This window comes from Monodelphis domestica, chromosome 4 (assembly GCF_027887165.1).
Source record: "Monodelphis domestica isolate mMonDom1 chromosome 4, mMonDom1.pri, whole genome shotgun sequence".
NCBI lineage: Eukaryota > Metazoa > Chordata > Mammalia > Didelphimorphia > Didelphidae > Monodelphis > Monodelphis domestica.
The window spans coordinates 31,262,974-31,281,426 of record NC_077230.1 but is presented as its reverse complement, the minus strand read 5'-3'; the positions used below and the strand labels follow the sequence as shown (position 1 = coordinate 31,281,426).

The 18,453-nt window shown below is 34.0% G+C and overlaps 1 protein-coding gene across 10 annotated transcripts in view; it reads right to left on the bottom strand.

The window, feature by feature from the left end:
- The window catches only part of DMD (dystrophin), a 2,399,796-nt gene that overhangs the window by 1,544,701 nt on the left and 836,642 nt on the right, over nt 1-18,453 (bottom strand). For all 10 annotated transcript variants that reach the window (XM_007493357.3, XM_056797113.1, XM_056797116.1 and 7 more), the window contains one exon: nt 1,355-1,478. In XM_007493357.3, the coding sequence (XP_007493419.2) occupies nt 1,355-1,478 (124 nt within the window). The remainder of the gene's footprint in view (nt 1-1,354; nt 1,479-18,453) is intronic.

Here is an 18,453-nt window from a genome sequence, read left to right as displayed (position 1 = left end):
AAAAAATCTAAACAACTAATTTCATATTCTGTTTTAGTTGGAAAATAAAAATGATGCATTTTAATGAATTCAAGTTTTTAAGGGTGAATAAAAAGGAATCAGAAAGTCACTTAAAATCTATTGTCCACTGTTCAGCACTTTCACTCTGTCAGCTGAAACATTATTGGCTAAGTGTAAATTACTTCTGAATAGGATAACAAAAACTTTTGATACTATATACCTCAGGGAAAAATTCAATGGGCTTCATCTAATTAGGACAGATTTAAGAGGCACACTTACAGACATGGAGAAGGCTACTCCATAATTCAAATCAATAGGATTTTTTAAAATTTATATTTAAGGTTCCTAAGTAAGATAATTTATAATTTTATTGGTTGAATATAGAACAAATTATTATTTAAATATTTAAAAACTGCTCTTCACAAATGATATATTTCCCCTTCTTATTTTCTTTTTAAAAATAATTTTAAGATTATACTTTGATTTTTCTCTCATTAAAATTTTTTCAATATGATTAAAGCATAATATTGTAATGTTTTTTATATTTAAAATAGTAAGAAAGTATGTCCAGTTATTAATATTACTTTTAAAATGTTATTCATTTCCTAAGAACCTAGTAAAGAAATTGATGTATATTTTTCATTCAAAGATCTGGAATGATAACTCTACAGTGAAAGTTTTCATCAAATTGTCTAACCATTTACAGAGGCTCTGATAGGAATAATGAATTCACCTGCTAGTATTAATTTTTCCTGCAAAAGAATAGTATTTCATAAGAAAGATTAAATGTTTCTTGAGATTAGTTGAGTACACGAAATCGTGGAAAATTATATAATCAATATGAAAGTATTCTGAAAGATTTAAATATAGATAGTTGTAACCTTTTCACTTTTTTCAATAGCTAAAAATATTATTGGTGATTTATATATGGAGGAAACTACTCATAATTTATCCAAATGTACATTTCCAACCCAGAGAACTTGCTTTGCCTTTTCAGAAAATAGATATAGATCAATTTCCTTTTCTTAGCCAATTCTTTCTTTTTAAAAAGTGGAAGCAGATCTGATGCATTTTAGTCAGTACTTGATGTAAATTAATATCTTAACTGTGTAAATGATAATTAGTCCATTGATGATAATGATATCTAGTTTGCAACAGCATAATCAAGAAATAAATTGTCAGTCAACTTTAACTTCATTTGGTATTTATAATGCATTTTCAAGATAGCGACATGGACAATAAACTTGTATAATGTTTTTAACCTCTTCAATAGTAATATAATTATATGGTATATTTTGAGCTTTGCCAATTTAATATCAGTTATGAAAAATTAAAATAATATACGTAGGCCTACATTGACTTTTTCTTTGAGTTCTGAAAGGTTGCCTTCTTTTCTATAAATTGCAAATTCAGGGCTTTGCAGCATAGCTTCTGATCGAGTCATCCAGCTGTGAAGTTCAGTTGTATCAGCATCAAACCTATGATATGGAAAAGAGAAAACAAACAATATAATCCCTTAATTAGTGGTCTATTAAAAGTGTGAAGAAAACTAACCAAAGTTCACCATTTTCCTATCCCCCCACATGCCTTTAACATTTATATGTCAATTGATCATACATTACATATCCAGTCATAGTCTCTCATCTGAGCTCCATTCCTCTATTACCAACTGCCTATTGGACATTTTGGATATTTCAAACTAAACATTTCCAAAAGAGAAGTAATTGTCTCCCACTTCTTCCTCCCCCCAAACTCACCCTTATTTTTAAAAATTGCTCTTTCTGTTAACAACAGAATTAATCCAGTTACCCTGTTTGTAAATCCAATATCATCCTTAATTCCTAACTTTCACTCATTCTACTTACCAATTCAGTTGCAAGATTTTATCATTTCCATCCTTTCAACATCTCTTTCATTCATTTTCCCTTAACTCCATGTATACAGCCAAGATTTCTTTGTATCTAGTCTAGACCTTAGCAATATCCTCCTAGATTGCTACACTTCTTACCTCTCACCCTACTAAAATCCATTCTCCATTGCCAAAGTGATCTTTTTCCATATTATAGAATTGACCATGTTAATCCACTATTTAATAAATTCAATTTTCCTTGTTACCTCTAAGAATAAGCCTAAACTGCTTCCCAATATGATCCCTGTCTACCTTCCCTGGCATCTTAAACATTATTTTCATTGTGCTTCACAAGCCAACTGGTCTCCTAAACACTCCTTAAATGCTATATACTCCATCTCTTGTTCTTGTGCCTTAATGTATCCCCCCTTTGTTCTAGCTTTTAGAATTCCTCATATCCAAAAATATTTTCTATTTTTATACATACTTATATTTTTTGTTATCTCCCTCATTAGAATAAAAGCTTCTTAAAGATAGAGACGAGAGTTTAGCATAATTAATGCTACACCAAGGCATTTAATGAATGCTTGTTGATTCATTGATTCATTCAAACATTCACTATTTATATTATGTGTTTTTGTGCTAAGCACTTGGTGATACCAAAATAGGTAAAAGATAGACCCTGTCCTCAAACAGCTTAAAATTTAATGGGAGAGAAAGCATATAAACATAAACCAAGCAAGCCATAGACAGGGCAGATAGGAAATAATTAAAGGAGGGACTGAACCAGAGTTGAGGGGCCAGGCAAGGCTTCTTCTAAAAAGTTGGGAAAAGATGGAAAGGGAGGTTAGATTCAAGCAAAGGAAGTAGAACATTCCAGGCATGGCAGACAGTCAGAAAGAATGCCAGAACCGAGAGAGAAAGAGTTTCTTGCTTGTGGAATAACCAGGAGGGCAGTGTCACTGGATCAAAAAGTGTGTGTCAGGATATAAGGTACAAGAAGATTGTGAAGGTAGGAAGAAGTTTGACTATGAAGGGCTTTGAATGCCAAACAGCATTTTATATTTGATCCTAGAGGCAACAGGAAGATACTAGAGTTGGTCTTCTAGTAAGAAATTCAGATTTAAAGGGTTCAAATCCATTTCTGTCATTTAATAACTGTGAGACATTGAGAAAGTTAATTAACCCCTCTGGACTTCATTTTCTTCACCTTTAAAATAAAGGGATGGATCTAATGTGTCTTTAAATTCTCTTCCAACTCTAAATCATGACTCTAATGATCTGATAAATTCTAACACTTCTTATCCAAGCATTAATTTGGCATTTAATGTTATTCTGCCTTGTTTTGTTTTTAAATGTTTCACAGAGTTTGTTTCCCACATTAAATAATAAACCCTTCAAAGTAAGGGACCATTCTGTAAGCTTATTTCTTATCTTCAATGAAATGAGTAGAATGAAGATGAATGAATGTAAATTTCCAGATAAAACAGCAAACAAGGTGGAGGACCAGACTCTGGTCCCCTTGACCTCTAAAACCTCTCCAATATAGAAACTATGCACCAACAATAATCTCCAGTTGTTCCCATAATTTAGGGCTCCTGGAAGCCAACAGGTTTAAAAAAATGACCTAATATCTACACTGAATTCATTCAGCACCCTTTGGTCATACCCCAGTTACCAGAAGTGGGTCTGCATTAGTCAAGCAAGCTGACCAAAAAAAAAAAAAAAACAACCTCTCACCCTTTGGTCTCTCTTCTCTATGCTATGGAAGTCTGTTTGAGCAAGGACATAGCCAGTGATGCCCTCTGCAATTCCTTGGACTACAAAGCATGATAGAAGACACTGTTCTGTGCTGCAAGACATCTTGGCCAGAATAGGAGAGAAAGAGGTAGGATATGCATCTGGGCTTGAATTAGAGCACAACATTATATTCTACCTCACCCAGCGACTCTCCTCCTACAGTCTTAAAGACTTCAATTATAAAAATTAACCTTGTTGCACATAGCAGTTCTCTGAACTACCAGTGGCTGGCTAGAGAACTCAGAAACAGAGGGAGTGACAGGATATTGGGACAGAATACAGTGCATGTGGAGGCTTTGTGCTACTCCACTAAGCCAGACAGAAAGTACTTAATACCTAGTCAGGGCGAGTTCCATTCATTTAAAAGTCACTAATGACAGAGAACTAAGCTGGTGTACTATAAATTATCCAGCATAGATGGAGATTTAGATTCTTTGGGATTCAGCCATCAAAAAAACCATGATCAGAAGAGAAGGAATATGAGCCAGAAAGTGAGCAATAGAGGAAAATAAAAAAGAGGGAATACTAAAATTATGGATGAACTGGGGAAGAAGAAAATGAAGACTTCAAACATAAGCAAATAGATCAAGAGGGAAAACATGAACAGCAGAAATATGACTTCTAGATAAGCAAATTTAGGCATCTATAAAGATAAGTGATTGTAAAAAGCAATGATAAGGCTTTAAAAGTGATTTCTGTCATTTCAAAGGGCAAATACTCATTTTTATACTAAGAGAGATTTCATGAAACCATCAAACATGAACCTTATATACTCTGAAAGTCTTATGAAGTACATGTTTCCTTCTAAAATATTCAGCCCTGTCTAATGAACAAATATAACTTCAATCAGAGAAGTGACATTTGGACTTTATGAACACATGGTGACTTTTTCTTTAAGGTATGCAAAAAAAAAATACCTTTCCAATGAATTAAGGCTAAATCAGTTTTCTAGAGGCTTTGCCAGGTACAATTGCTGTCTCTACACTTCAAACCATTGTTGGAGCTGCTGCCATGGTTACAGTTTCCACACTCAGTTGATGGAGATTTTAAGTAAAGCCTGATGGCCAACTGGCATAAGATTCTAACTGTGATTAACTCTGAAAACTGAAAGTTAAATTCTATCTATAATTCTTCTTTCACCTAGTTTTTTCCTCCTTTTTCCTCTCCACAACATTTTTTCTTTCTTTCAATAAATCTGGAGTGGATTTAACATGAAGCTAGCACGTGCCCTTTCGTCTAAAGGTCCTCAAGAGCTTTTACACAACTTTTAAGTTTTACAAATTCAATAAGGGGCATCAGACTCTCTTTGCCCAGTTTCAGTCAACACTAAGTTTTCAAGGAAAATAGCATCTCTTCCCATGTGCATAGATGAAATAGAATAGAAATAGAAGGAACTTTTTCTGAAATAGAATAGAAATTTAATTTAGACAAAGCACCATTGTCTTTTCACTCACTGCTCTTATGTTTAAAGTTGCCCTCATTCAACTTCATTTAGCCTTGTGACTGCATGACTCCCCTGGGCCATAACAAGTCCAATTCTTGAATTTATGTGAGAGTACTCCTGATGATATTCCTGAGCTATTTTTCTTCTGTCTTTTAAAATCTTTGTTCTCAGAATATCTTCCCTAAGGGCTCATTGCTTCAAAAACAAACTTTAAAAATAAATCTTAAGACTTTTCTACCCCAATGTACCCCATTTACTTCATAGGAACAGTCACAACTAGCAGCGACCTTAGGAGTCTTCTAGGCATCTCTTTCGGCTTGTTATACAGATGAAGAAACTAAATAGTCTGTGACTTGCCCAAAGTCAGACAATTAGTAAATAGGGCTGTGATTTTCTTGTTAATCCTTCATTTTCTTAGAGTACCAATGACAGCACAGAGCAATATCTTGAATTATGCAGAAGTTGGTTTTAAATGAGGCAGAGTTGCACAAAGTATTCAGATTCACTCTCTTCCAGTCATCAGTCCCACAATAGCACAAATTTCGGAATGATTGGCAATGGCTCAGGATGCAGCAGATGACCTTGGCATCTGTCTTCAATGTCAGACCAAGCTCTCAGTGTCTCACAGGACCCGCTTCAGCCATCTTTATGACCAATTGAACAAACTGTTCTCATCTACCCATTCCACTGGGGAAAGTCTTCACATACTTAGAGGAGACATTACCTAACTCAGCTATGGGTTTGAAGCCCCTTTTTTACCCTCAGCCTGGTTTAGCCTGTCCTCTGGGATGCTTTTACCAGGGTGAGGCTGCAGTGCATGCTAAGCTTTTGGAGCCATGGATTGGTCAAAGCTGGACCACAAAGATGCATGAGCAGCCCTGAAAAGGGTTTGGGAAATCATCAAGCAAATGTGTTACAATCTTCCCTGAACCCTTCATACGCCTAAGTCATGGGACCCCAAATTCATCTTTTTTTCCATTCCATTTAACCACATATGGGAGTAATGTCTTCTTTGTTTATGACAAAACTATTTTAAAACACTTTATAACCCTTGCCTATCATTCCTACCCCTGAATGAATAAATGAAATGCATTTAGCACTTGCCATGTACAAAGCACTGTACTCAATGATAAGATGTAGAAAAGCAAATCAGTCCTGCTTTTAAGAAGCTCACCTTTACATGGAGAGAAACAACACATTTAGAAAATTTCAGTTGCAAGTTGGATTGAAAGGCTTGAGGATGCTTAGGGCATAGTAATGAAGATGACACTGGCATTTTAAAATATTATTAGAATGATAAAACTGTACACAAACATGTAGTTTATATATAAACATAATATATTATACTATATTGTTATAATGTTATAATTATGTTATATTGTTTTATTATTTTAAAATAATATCATGTTATAATATATAATAATATAAGGTATAATATGATAATATGTTGCGTTATATATTTATGATGTTGAACCATTCAACAGTGCCAAAAACTTTGATAGTATACCTCCCCCAAAAAACAGGTATGAAGAAAGAATTAACTCTCCCCTTGTCTATTTTTAGCTAATCAAATCAACAACTTAGTACCCACTTAACTAGTAGATAAGAGAGCTCACAAATCACTTACTAGTTCACATCCCAAAAAGCTACAAGCACTGTACCCCCTGGGGCAGTGCTAGGCAAATTGAAACACTGTGATGTGGACAAAGGACTATAAAAGATCACATCTTCCTGGAATTTGGCTCTCTTCTGGCCTGGAGACATTCCTGCCTTACCTTTTGGAGGGACTCTTTCCTTGGATTCTACCTGGGTGATGGGAACTACTTTTTTGTCTTTGTGGAACTCTGGCTGAAGATGCCACCAGGACTTCTGGCTGAGGATTAGTGGGAAATCCACATGGAGATCAGGACTTAGGGAAGCCTGCTGGTTGCTGAGCCAGATTTCACCAGAGAAGGTCTGGTAGGCTTGTTAAGGCTCTGTCTCTTTTCTATATTTTCCACTTTTACTTTTTCTACCTTGTTTTAAATAAAAGCTGCTAACAGTCATTTGGACCTAGGGACTAATATTTTGTAAATGGCAACCACTTTTATAACTCTCATATTGAGTAAAACCTAAATTTAAATCTTACACAGGTCTTCAGTAGTGGTAGCTGCTGGGGAAGCAAGGACTGCAGTATTCCCATATTAAGTTTCTAGTTTACATCTCCACAAGCACTGATACTTTGGATGATGGCTATGGCAACTGGTTGGAAGCAAGTCCTATAGTTTAGGTGGGGGAGAGAGCAAAATATCTCTGGGGCTGTTGGGCTTTGAATCTGTGATTGTCTCTGCTGGAGTGTTGAAGGATATTGTAGCTGAGGTGGTATGGGTAGTGTGCATCACTCTTTGACCTTTGCTGAAAGGTCCCCATAACTTTTTATAGACAATTTCTTCATTTTTTAAGTGACTTGCCCAGGATCACACAGCTAAGAAGTGTCTGAGGCCAGATTTGAATCCAGGACCTCCCATCTCTAGGCTTGGTTCTCAATCCATTGAGCCACCCAGCTGCCCCTCTATAGCCATTTTCTAATGAGCTCCAGATTATATAAGTAATATTGGAGGGAGGGAGGGAGAAAGAGAAAGAGAGAGAGAGAGAGAGAGAGAAAGAGAGAGAGAGAGAAAGAGAGAGAGAGAAAGAGAGAGAGAGAGAGAGAGAGAGAGAGAGAGAGAGAGAGAGAGAGAGAGAGAGAGAGAGAGAGAGAGAGAGAGAGTTCTGCAAAATACTTTGTACTAGTTTAATTAATGGAATGGTTTGTTGATAGGATATTACACAATTGACTTGATTGATGTTTTGAATAAGGTGCACTTATAACCCAAGAACACCAACAATTATAATAACTAATTTGAAATTACTTCTTGATATTCATGGTCAAACAGTTCAATGAAGTTCAAATTTCATCTATCTGTGAGGATAAGGTATATCAGTATATTGCCACTCAACAAGTGAATAAAATAAATTCTTTAAGTCTTACTGATTTCATTTCTTTATAATTATCTGTTCTAGATTATCATTCAAACAAGGTTTAGGAGTGATTAGTTTATCCTCTAAAAACAAACTTCGTAATTTATTAGATCAGTGAGTCAAAGTATAGCAATGTTTAAATTGTTTGTTAGAGTATTCTGGTCACTATAACAAATAATAATTACATATTATAACAATTTCCCCATTATAAAAGTAGCAAATATATCACCCTATTTTGTGGCAAATGAATATTACAATAAATATTATTTAATTATGTCAATACCTCAGGTAATCACATAAATAACATACAATGTAATTAAAATACAAATAACACTACAAAAATAATTGCATAAATCTATAAAAAGGAAGACATATTATCAGGAATCTAATGTAATATAAATGTGAAAATTCATATTAAAGAATTAAATCTCCAATTATGAGTATTTCTTCTATGTCCACAAAGCATAAAAGATTATTCTTATTGGCATCTTATTCATGATATGGAAATTTAGCATCTTTCATTTCATTATGACTTAAGTTATGCAATATAATAAAGCCTCATTAATTCATACTTCATTAATTTGGAAGTTGTGATAACTTTAAACTAAATAGTTTATACTTTCACTGTACACATAGGGATTTGTTAGATAAATTAAAAACATAAACAAAATAAGCATGAAACTATATATTTATTCAAAAGATTAATTTCTCCCCAGGAACAGTGTTTTATACACATATACACACAGTATTTGTTTAGGTCCTGTGTTTTAATTTACATATCAAAATTTATAAAGAATATGTTTAGCTGTTTAAGCACATTTTCCTTTGAATTTTCGAATATAAATAAAGGTCTCTGCCTTAAAAAACAGGTTTATCAGTCTGTGTAAATAGGATAGTGAGGCTTCCTGAACCCATGAGAAGCCACAAGGTAGAAAGATAGAGGAAGGATAGAATTTTGGATACCGTGAGGGGCATGGCGGAGCCAAGTTAGAGATATGAGGTGGCAGAAATGAGTCAGAAACCAGGCCTTATTGATTATATTGGAGCCACATCAGAACCCCGATCTGTCTGTACCTCTTTCCGAAAGGCTAATCCCGTCCAGTGATCCAAATTTAATACCACACAGGTCGGACACATGATAGAGAAAAGAAAGTGACTGGCCGAAGGCTAGGTCCCAGGTGAGAGAGATAAAGAAGGAAGGGAATTAAAGATGGAACTTGGCCAGAGGCCAAGCTCCAGCAAGGACAGGCATCAGTGAGAGCTGAGATCCAAGAGAGGGGCGGAGATTGCTGTGGCTGCTTTTAATGTCTTTGACATGCAAATATACATGATACATTGGGATGATTATCATTGGTTAACAACAAGGTATAGGTGTGGTTTATCTTAGCCAGGTGAACACAAAGAACCCTGTTTACCTGCCTAACCTGGGGGAAGCTGGGATCAAGGGTCAGAGGCTTTCCTAGCCATGCGCAAGACTGAGCATGCTCTCTCTTCTAAGCCACTCTGTACATACTGTTTCCCTTGCCCATAGCTAGGGATGGACTGCTACAGATAGCCCTGAGTGAATAAATCAGACAGATATGGTGACATTCTATCTCCACTTAAGATTTTAGAGGTAAGAGAGAAACAGAAAGAGAGAGAAGAGGGGGAAATGGGGAGAGAGACGGAGACAAAGACAGAGAGACACACAGACAGATAGACAGATACAGAGACAGAGACACAGAGACAGAGGCAAAGGCTGAGACAGAAAGAAAAAGATCTAAGGCATTTGCCATAATTTAAAAGCACCCAAAAAGTCTATTCCTTTCTTCTGGTGTTACTACTTCTGCCAGTAGCATCACACTGCATAACCTACATTCAGAATTTAGTCATTTATTTTCACCTTTTGACTGTCCTAATCATCCATCAAATCTTTTATGGTCTACCTCCCATTTGTTTTTCAGTGGACCATAAGGTTTTCTTGGCAGTGATATTAGAGTGGTTTGCCATTCTTTTTTCCAGTGGATTAAGGCAAAAGAGGTTTAGTGACTTGCCCAGGGTTATTCAGCTAATAACTGTCTGAGGGAAAATTTGAACTCAGGTCTTTCTGACTCCTCTAGCCATTGAGTCACATAGCTCAATCACACATTCAAATATACATCCACAATTATGAAAATATGTAAACCTTAAACACTTTTATGCTAATACAATTAAATTTACATAGTCTACTCTTTATTTCTATGTTTGTATTTTTAAGCTTTTAAGAGCACCACAAAATATATTTCTGATAATGAACAAAAAAGTAATTATAATAACAGTTTATGTTGAAATGCTTCCTTTATTAGCACTAGAATTTGTCTGTCTCTTTCTAAAATATGTGTGGCTTGCATTTGTTTCCAATTAGATCTATAATGAAATATTAACATATTTGAAATAAAATAAATATTGTTTTAATAATTATTGAGTATTACACAATAGAAAGATCTTTTAAAGTGAATATATAATTATTTTTATTTATCTATTTAGATACATCACCATGTTTTTCTAATAACCCTTAATTTAAAAAATGAGCAAATATTGGTACAAATGCATATTTTGGGATAGAAGCAAATTTTAAAAAATCAAATTTTAAAATATTTTATATTATTTGTGAGAATTTCATTTTTCTATGGGTAGAAGAGAAGGCAAATTCCTTTGCTAGATTAAATTCAGATTATCAGATAGTAAGGAATGGTTAAGGAAATAGAAGTGAAGGCAAACTTAAAAGTGATTACGCCATCAAAAAATAGGTAATACCAAAGTAATAAATTGATCATAATCTGATATTTTTAAGGCCAATAGTATATTAAACTTTTTGGTCCTGGGATCTCTTTATACTCTTAAAATTATTTAGGACACTTCAAAGAATATTTGTTTGTGTGAATTATATTTATCAATGCTTATTAGAAATGCATACATCTTAGTGGTATTATAAAAATAATTGTGACTTCCCAGGGCCCCACAAAAGTGTCACCATGACCCCCATTGGCCATTTAAACCAAACTTTGAAAACTATCATTTTACACTATGGAGATAAGTTTTAAAAATTCTCTCCATATGCAAAGCTTTTCCTCCTCCCTAGCCCTAACTTAGATTTTGCTGCCTGTTCCTTTTAATTTAGCCAGAGAAAGGTCATAATAGGATATCCTATTTGAATTTCTTCCAGTATGAGTTCTGGGTAAATTCATTGAGGGTGAAGGAATGGAAAAGGAAAGGAGAAACAGGAATTTTAAAACCCCCAAAGTAAGGACTATTTGTTGACCATTTAAACATTCAGAGTATCAGGATTTCTTATTGCAAAGTATATTGTCCTGTGAGTAGATAGATAGATAGATAGATAGATAGATAGATAGATAGATAGAAAGATAGATGAATGGATGGATGATGGATGAATGGATGGATAGAACAATGGATGGATGGATGGATAAGTAGTAGTGAAAATTTGGAAAAATATTAACTTTGGAAAACTTGATTTCAAAGAAGTCAGAATGAAGATCCCATAGTCATATGTTTGAACAAAAAGGAAATTCTGAAAATAAAAACTAAACATGATGTTAATTAAAAGGAGGGGGATCCTTCACACACAATGAACATAGAAATATATGTTATATAATAACACATATACAACCTATGTTGTATTACTTGTTGTCTTGAAGAAGGGGAATGGAAGGGAGGGAGGGAGAAAACCTGGATCAAAAAATGCCAGAAAATGATTATTGAAAGTTGCACTGACATAATCTGGAAAAAAAATCTTTAAAAGAATAAAAAGGAGGGGGTACAGGGATGGATGGAATTATATATTAAGTGATTATTATATGGTATAATATAGATAGGCACTATGCTAAGTATTTTACAGACATCGCATTTGAACATCTAAGGATACAAATGTAACAGTGAATGTATGAAAAGCATAAGGATGAATCTAAAATAAAGGAAAAGCTATGTATAGACAGGTATAACAACACTAAAACTCAGAATGAGGTGAATATTCTAAAAGGTAATTTTAAGGATAATGAAAATGTGGATTTAAAAAACATATCTTCAGGGCACAAAGCACAATGAAAAGACAAATCTGCTTCTTGGCACAGATGCTATCATATTAATACTGGTTCACATTTATGCACTGCTTCAAAGTAAAAAAGTGATTTTAAAAATCCAGTGATATAGACAGTAATAGTAATTTTAGACTTATTTTAAAGATGAAGAATCTTAAACTCAGACAAATTAAATTGCTTATAGCCATATAGTAAATGGCAGAGGCTAGATTCAAAACTGAGCTTTCGGATTCCCAGCTCTGTGCTTATTCAAAGATTATATGTATATATATATATATATATAATCTCACTCTTCTCCTAGCATGAGAGGTGAATTCCCAAATGTGTATTTTTCTTTCCTAAGAATGTCTTTTAACACTGAAAAAGCATAACAGGACAGCTAGGTATCATCATGAATAGAGAGCCAGGCCTAAAGACAGGAGGACTTGGGTTCAAATCTGATCTTAGATATTTTTTAGTTATGTAATCCTGGGCAAATCATATAACTTAGTTTACCTAGCCCTTGCCCTTCTGGCTTAGAGAAGAATGAATGAAAGAAAGAAAGAAAGAAAGAAAGAAAGAAGAAGAAAGAAAGAAAGAAAGAAAGAAAGAAAGAGAAAGAAGAAAGAAGAAAGACAGAAAGACAGAAAGACAGAAAGACCAGAAAGACAGAAAGACAGAAGAAAGACAGAAGGAAAGACAGAAAGAAAGAAAGAAAGAAAGACAGAAGAAGAAAAGAAGAAAGAAAGAAAGAATGACAGAAGAAGAAAGAAAGAAAGAAAGACAGAAAGAAAGAAAGAAAAGAAAGAAAGAAAGACAGAAAGAAAGACAGAAAGAAAGAAAGAAAGAAAGAAAGAAAGAAAGAAAGAAAGAAAGAAAGAAAGAAAGAGAAAGAGAAAGAAAGAAAGAAAGAAAGAAAGAAAGAAAGAAAGAAAGAAAGAAAGAAAGAAAGAAAGAAAGAAAGAAAAGAAGCAAGGAAAGAAAGAAAAGCTACAATAATCACCTTTAAATCATAACTGAAGCTCATGATAACTGAGGGGAAAAGAGGCCACATAACTTTAAATGAGATCAAATCTCCAAGATAACTATAGTGTAACAGAATGAAGACAGGAAAATATTATGATAAATATCCTCACAACAATGCTAGATGGAAGGTGGTATTATTATCTCTATTCTACAGGTAAGGAAATTAAGAAATTGAGTATCTGAGGCTATATTTGAACCTAGGTCTTCTCTGTTCCAGGTATAGCACTAATCAAGTGTCACCTAACTTCCTCTAAGTCCTGTAATTATGCCTAATTGGACAAGTCACTTATTCTTCCATGCATCATTGAATTATATCCCAAGGTATTGATACTAGAAGAAAAAATTAAGGTAAATGTAAGATTTTCCAAAGAAACATATGGACTCTAGAAAATAGTTCTATGAGCTTTATGCTTGGAAAAATCCTTGGGGGTAGGTTATTTGTTGGTACTCAGAGACATGGGATCATTTAGAATACTCCATGCCAAACTCACTTTGTTTTCCCCTCACTCTTTCGGAGAGTTCCTTGAGGCAATGAAAGGGACCTGCCCAAAGTCATTCACTCAGGCTTGAAAGCACATTTTCCTAACATGAAGGCTAACCATCCAAGCCATCTCTTTTTAGTTTTTTTGTAATGTTCTGAAAGCAATCTTAAACATAATTACCAAACACAGGTCACCCAAAAAAGTGGGGAGGTAATCATCCCACTGTGCATTACACTGGGGAGAACACAAATATATTATGATATTCAACTCTAGAGAACCAAACATGGAACAACAGTTTGGTTTAAGACTGGAAAAGGAGTACATCAAAGCTTCACTTATTTAACTTACATACAGAATACATCATATGAAATGCCAGGCTAGATGAATCAAAGGCCAGAATTAAGGCTGCTGGGAGAAATATCAATTATTTCAGATATTCAGATAATACCATTCTGATGGCAGAAAGTGAAAAAGAGGATGAAAAGGGAAAGATTAAAAGCTGGCTTGAAGCTTAACATTAAGAAAACTAGTATGTTTGCAACTGGTCTCATCGCTTCCTGTAAAATAAAGAGAAAAGAAATGGAAGCAGTGTCAAATTTTATATACTTGGGCTCAAAGATAATTGCAAAGAGAGACTGCAGCCATGAAATTAAAAGACCACTTACTTGCTTGCTGGAAGGAAAACTATGTCAAATCTGGACAGCATACTAAAAAGCAGAGATATCACCTTAACGACAGAGGTCCACTTAGTCAAAGCTAGGTTTTTTGTTTTTTTTTTCCCTAGGAGTAATGTATAGCTGTGAGAACTAGACTATAAGGAAAGCTTCTGCCACAAAATCAACACTTTTGAATTGTGGTACTGGAGAAGATTTTTGAGAATCCCTTGGACATCAGGGAAAATAAACTAGCCAATACTTAAAGAAATTAATTTAGATTATTAACTGTAAAGTCAAATACAGAAGATTAAGTATTTTGGCCACATGATGAGAAGATGGAACTCAGTGAAAAAGACTCTGATCTTGGGAAAGATGGAGAGCAGAAGAAAAAAGGAAAGGAGAGGATGAGATGGATAGATTATGTCCCAGAAACAATGAACGTGGATAGATTTCAAGAGATAGAGGTGATAGACGAGTCTGGTGTACTATTGTCCATGAGGTCACTAAGAGTCAGTCACCTCTGAATAGCAATCAATGAACTCAAGTTATTTACAGAGATGGACAAATAGAATAGTGAAGGAGCCTTAAATTAAATGAAGAAACTTGGGAATTTGCCTGGGAAAAAGAAGATTTACAAGGATAATCAAAGAATTATACAGTCTTAGAACATTAATAATCATCTGGTTCAATCATCTTATTTTTCAAAATGACTTAACTGAACACCATGGAAGCTAAATGATCATTCCAATCACATAAAGTCAGGAAATGACAGACATCCAAAACCCACTTTATCATTACTTGTTCAGCAATTCTTAAAAATATTTAAAGATGGGAATAGCTAGATGGATCAAAGGATTGAGAGGCAAGCCTAGAAAAAGGAAATCTTGGGTTCAAAGGTGACCTCAAACTCTTCCTAGCTATGTGACACTGAACCTTCATTGCCCAGCCCTTACCACTCTTCTGGTTTCTTTGTTACTAGAAATATATAAACAGAGATTGTATGTCCATCTATCAAAGATACTATAGAGGAAATTTCTATGGCTGTTCAGATTAAATAAGTTCCAAGTTCCCCTTTATCTTTTAGGTTCTATAATTTTTATTGTAGTTTATATTAACCTTTATTTTATTTTGGAGAGAATTGGATAATTTAAATTAACTTTTAAAGTAACAAAATTTACCCAATATCTTCTGGAAAATAGGGTATAATGAGATTCAAAATATTTTCTTCCAGAGTTGTTGAGAATTTATGTGTATCCTTCTTTTAAGATTATTATGAACAGAGGAAGGACAGGATAAAAACAAGAATTAAAAAAAAAAATTAAACAGCTTATGGCAGCTAGTGTATATAAGAATCATTGATTTAGACTTGAATGTGATCTTGGAAAACAATCCAACTCCTTCATTTTATAAAGATGCAAACTAAAGTCCAGCAAAATTAAGTAACTTTTTGAACATAAAGCTGAGTAAATAACAGGGATTTGGATCCAGCTCTCCTGACTCCAAAATGCCATCCTATACTATATCAATAAAATATGTAGGAAAAAATATACACAGAGATTTCATTATTCTGGAAGCTGAAAGTAAAATGCTATGAAGCTCTAGATTGAGAAAGTATATCTTTCAGTTAAAATAAAGTTCCTATTGAAAAGATAGGAAAGTTATTCTTCTTAACATAGTAAAATAAAATGATTATCGTCTTTCTTGAGTGGGAAATGAATTAATGTTGATATAATTATAAATATATGAACATAAAATATGACAAACTCAACATCTTCATTCACTTAATATTAAGATTTTCTGTTTATTTAAAAATTAAAAAAACAGGAAGAAAAAGTCCCAGATGCTCTTGTAGAAGAGAATGTTGAACTCTAGATGGAGCACTTTCCTCTTTCATTCCATCCAGTTAATATACTTAGGTTCATTTTTCCTAGCCTTTCTATATAATGATAATAGGGTGCAAAAAATAGACTATTCGTCAACATAGCCCAAACATGGAAGTACACAAAGATAAAGATAAAATGTAATTAAATAGAAATGTTAGCAAAAAAAAACGTATAGATGACATTTTGACTCAATAATAGCGAACAGAATCCATTGATAAAAATATATTTGTAATTTTAGGACACATACTTAACACAGATACTATGGGATTCATTTTCCCACAAAAATATAATTCTATACACATCATTTATCCAGCAGTTTTCCTTTTCCCCTATTATTTTCTGATATTTTAGTTCTTTCCCATACGTGGATTTTGCCTTTTTACAAGTTAGAAGACTTCCTGTCCCATGTCAACTACCTCAAATTTTTAAGCATTAACACAGAAATATGAAATATATATTTAAGGTTTTTTTTTAGAAAAACAATATTCAAAATTAAGAAATGTATGGTTTTTATGCTTATAAACAGTACCAGGTATATAGGTACCTTTATTCTTTGGTTATGTAATAGCACTTACTCAAATTTACACAAAGGCTGTGTCCCCAGAGTGTAGTTGCCTTCTCCAGTTCCAGTGGTAAACTCTGAGGTATCTACTGCTACTCTTGTAGCCCAGGAACTACTCTTGGCATGTTTCCCATTAATAATCTAAAAGTAGCAACATCAGTTTAAACAATGACATTTACTTTGATGGCAAAATAAAAACTATAGCTACAAAAAAGTATCCACCTAATTCTGAGGTTCCTTCTCCCACAAATACTGACATTGCTATCAATGGGAGGAATGGGCTCAGAGTAGAGTGGTATAGGAAAACCCAATAGCAAAAGCAACTCACAACAACTGGTCCTGTAGGGCTGGAAGTCTTTTCTTTATAGAGTACTTGTACTAAATCCTATCCTCCTCTTGACTCTCTCAATAGATATTTTTGCGAGAATGGATCTGTTTTCCACTTCATGCACTAGTCACTCTAATGACAAGGATGATAGGGATGAGCAAGAGGGAGGAGACATTCCTCCCCCCATTCACTACTTTTACACACCTTCTGATTTTGCTTTGGTCCTTCTGTAAGTACCTCAACTGGAAGACGGATGGGCATAGATTCCCCCTCTTATATGTTTGTGACTCCTAAAAGATGTCCTAGGAAATGTGATCATCAGAAAGTAGTATTTGTCTTCACTCAATCACTAAATGTGCCAATGAGAGCAGTTGTACAAGGGTTAGATCAACTGAGATCATCTCACACACAACTAGAGGGCAGGGTCTTGTTGACAATTCTGATGGTCTCAGTGATAACCAAGGTACCTTATGGAGCTATGTATATATAAATGTGCTATCAAATAATTTATGGCAATCTTAATGAAGATTCCCCCCAACCTCAATCCCTATTGTATGAAACTATTTAAGTCTTTCACCCAAAGAAGTACCCATCTCTATTTTTGTTTTCTAATTTTAAGCTAGTTTTCTTTTTTATGATAAAAACTCTCCACTGACATGAAGAACATGGAACTTAAAAAAAAAAACTGGCTTCTGATGCAGGATCTTGTTAAAATTTTTTTGACACTCTAAATAAATTAGCCTTCATAAAAGTCCTGATCTGATTTCATCATTAAAATGTGCAGTAGGGTCGGAATTCTTAATATCTGTGCCAGTAAAAGTTCAGATTCTGACAGGTATCTACCAAAATGTACAGGATTCAGGTTTGGATCGAGTTTAATTTGGTTAGCAAGGTAGAAGGTAATGATTACTTGTTTGTTTATTTGCTACAGAACACACTGTGAAAACAAAAAGCACACACAAATATCCTTAGTTCTTTATGTCTCCCTTTCATTTCCAAAGTAAATCTGGCAGGGTATTAGAAAGAGAAGCACATTAAATATATATATATGCATATATGTATATATATTTCTCAGAAAACGTGTTCAAAATAAGATATGTGTATATGTTGTACAGTGAAAGCTTTACACGCAAAAATAAAAATCCCCAAACAAATATCTTCTTCTCTACCTTAAGAAAATCATTTGTAAACGACATTAATAGTTCATAAATTCACAAATTCTTTGATAACTCCACAGAAATAATCTAGAGTTAATAGAGTTGCTATACAAGAAAATCTGTAAGATATTCATAGGCCAAATAGACCTTGAGTGTATTGCTATTGAAACCAGGTCACACACAGATTTTCTGTGTCAGGTTTAGCCCTTGTACA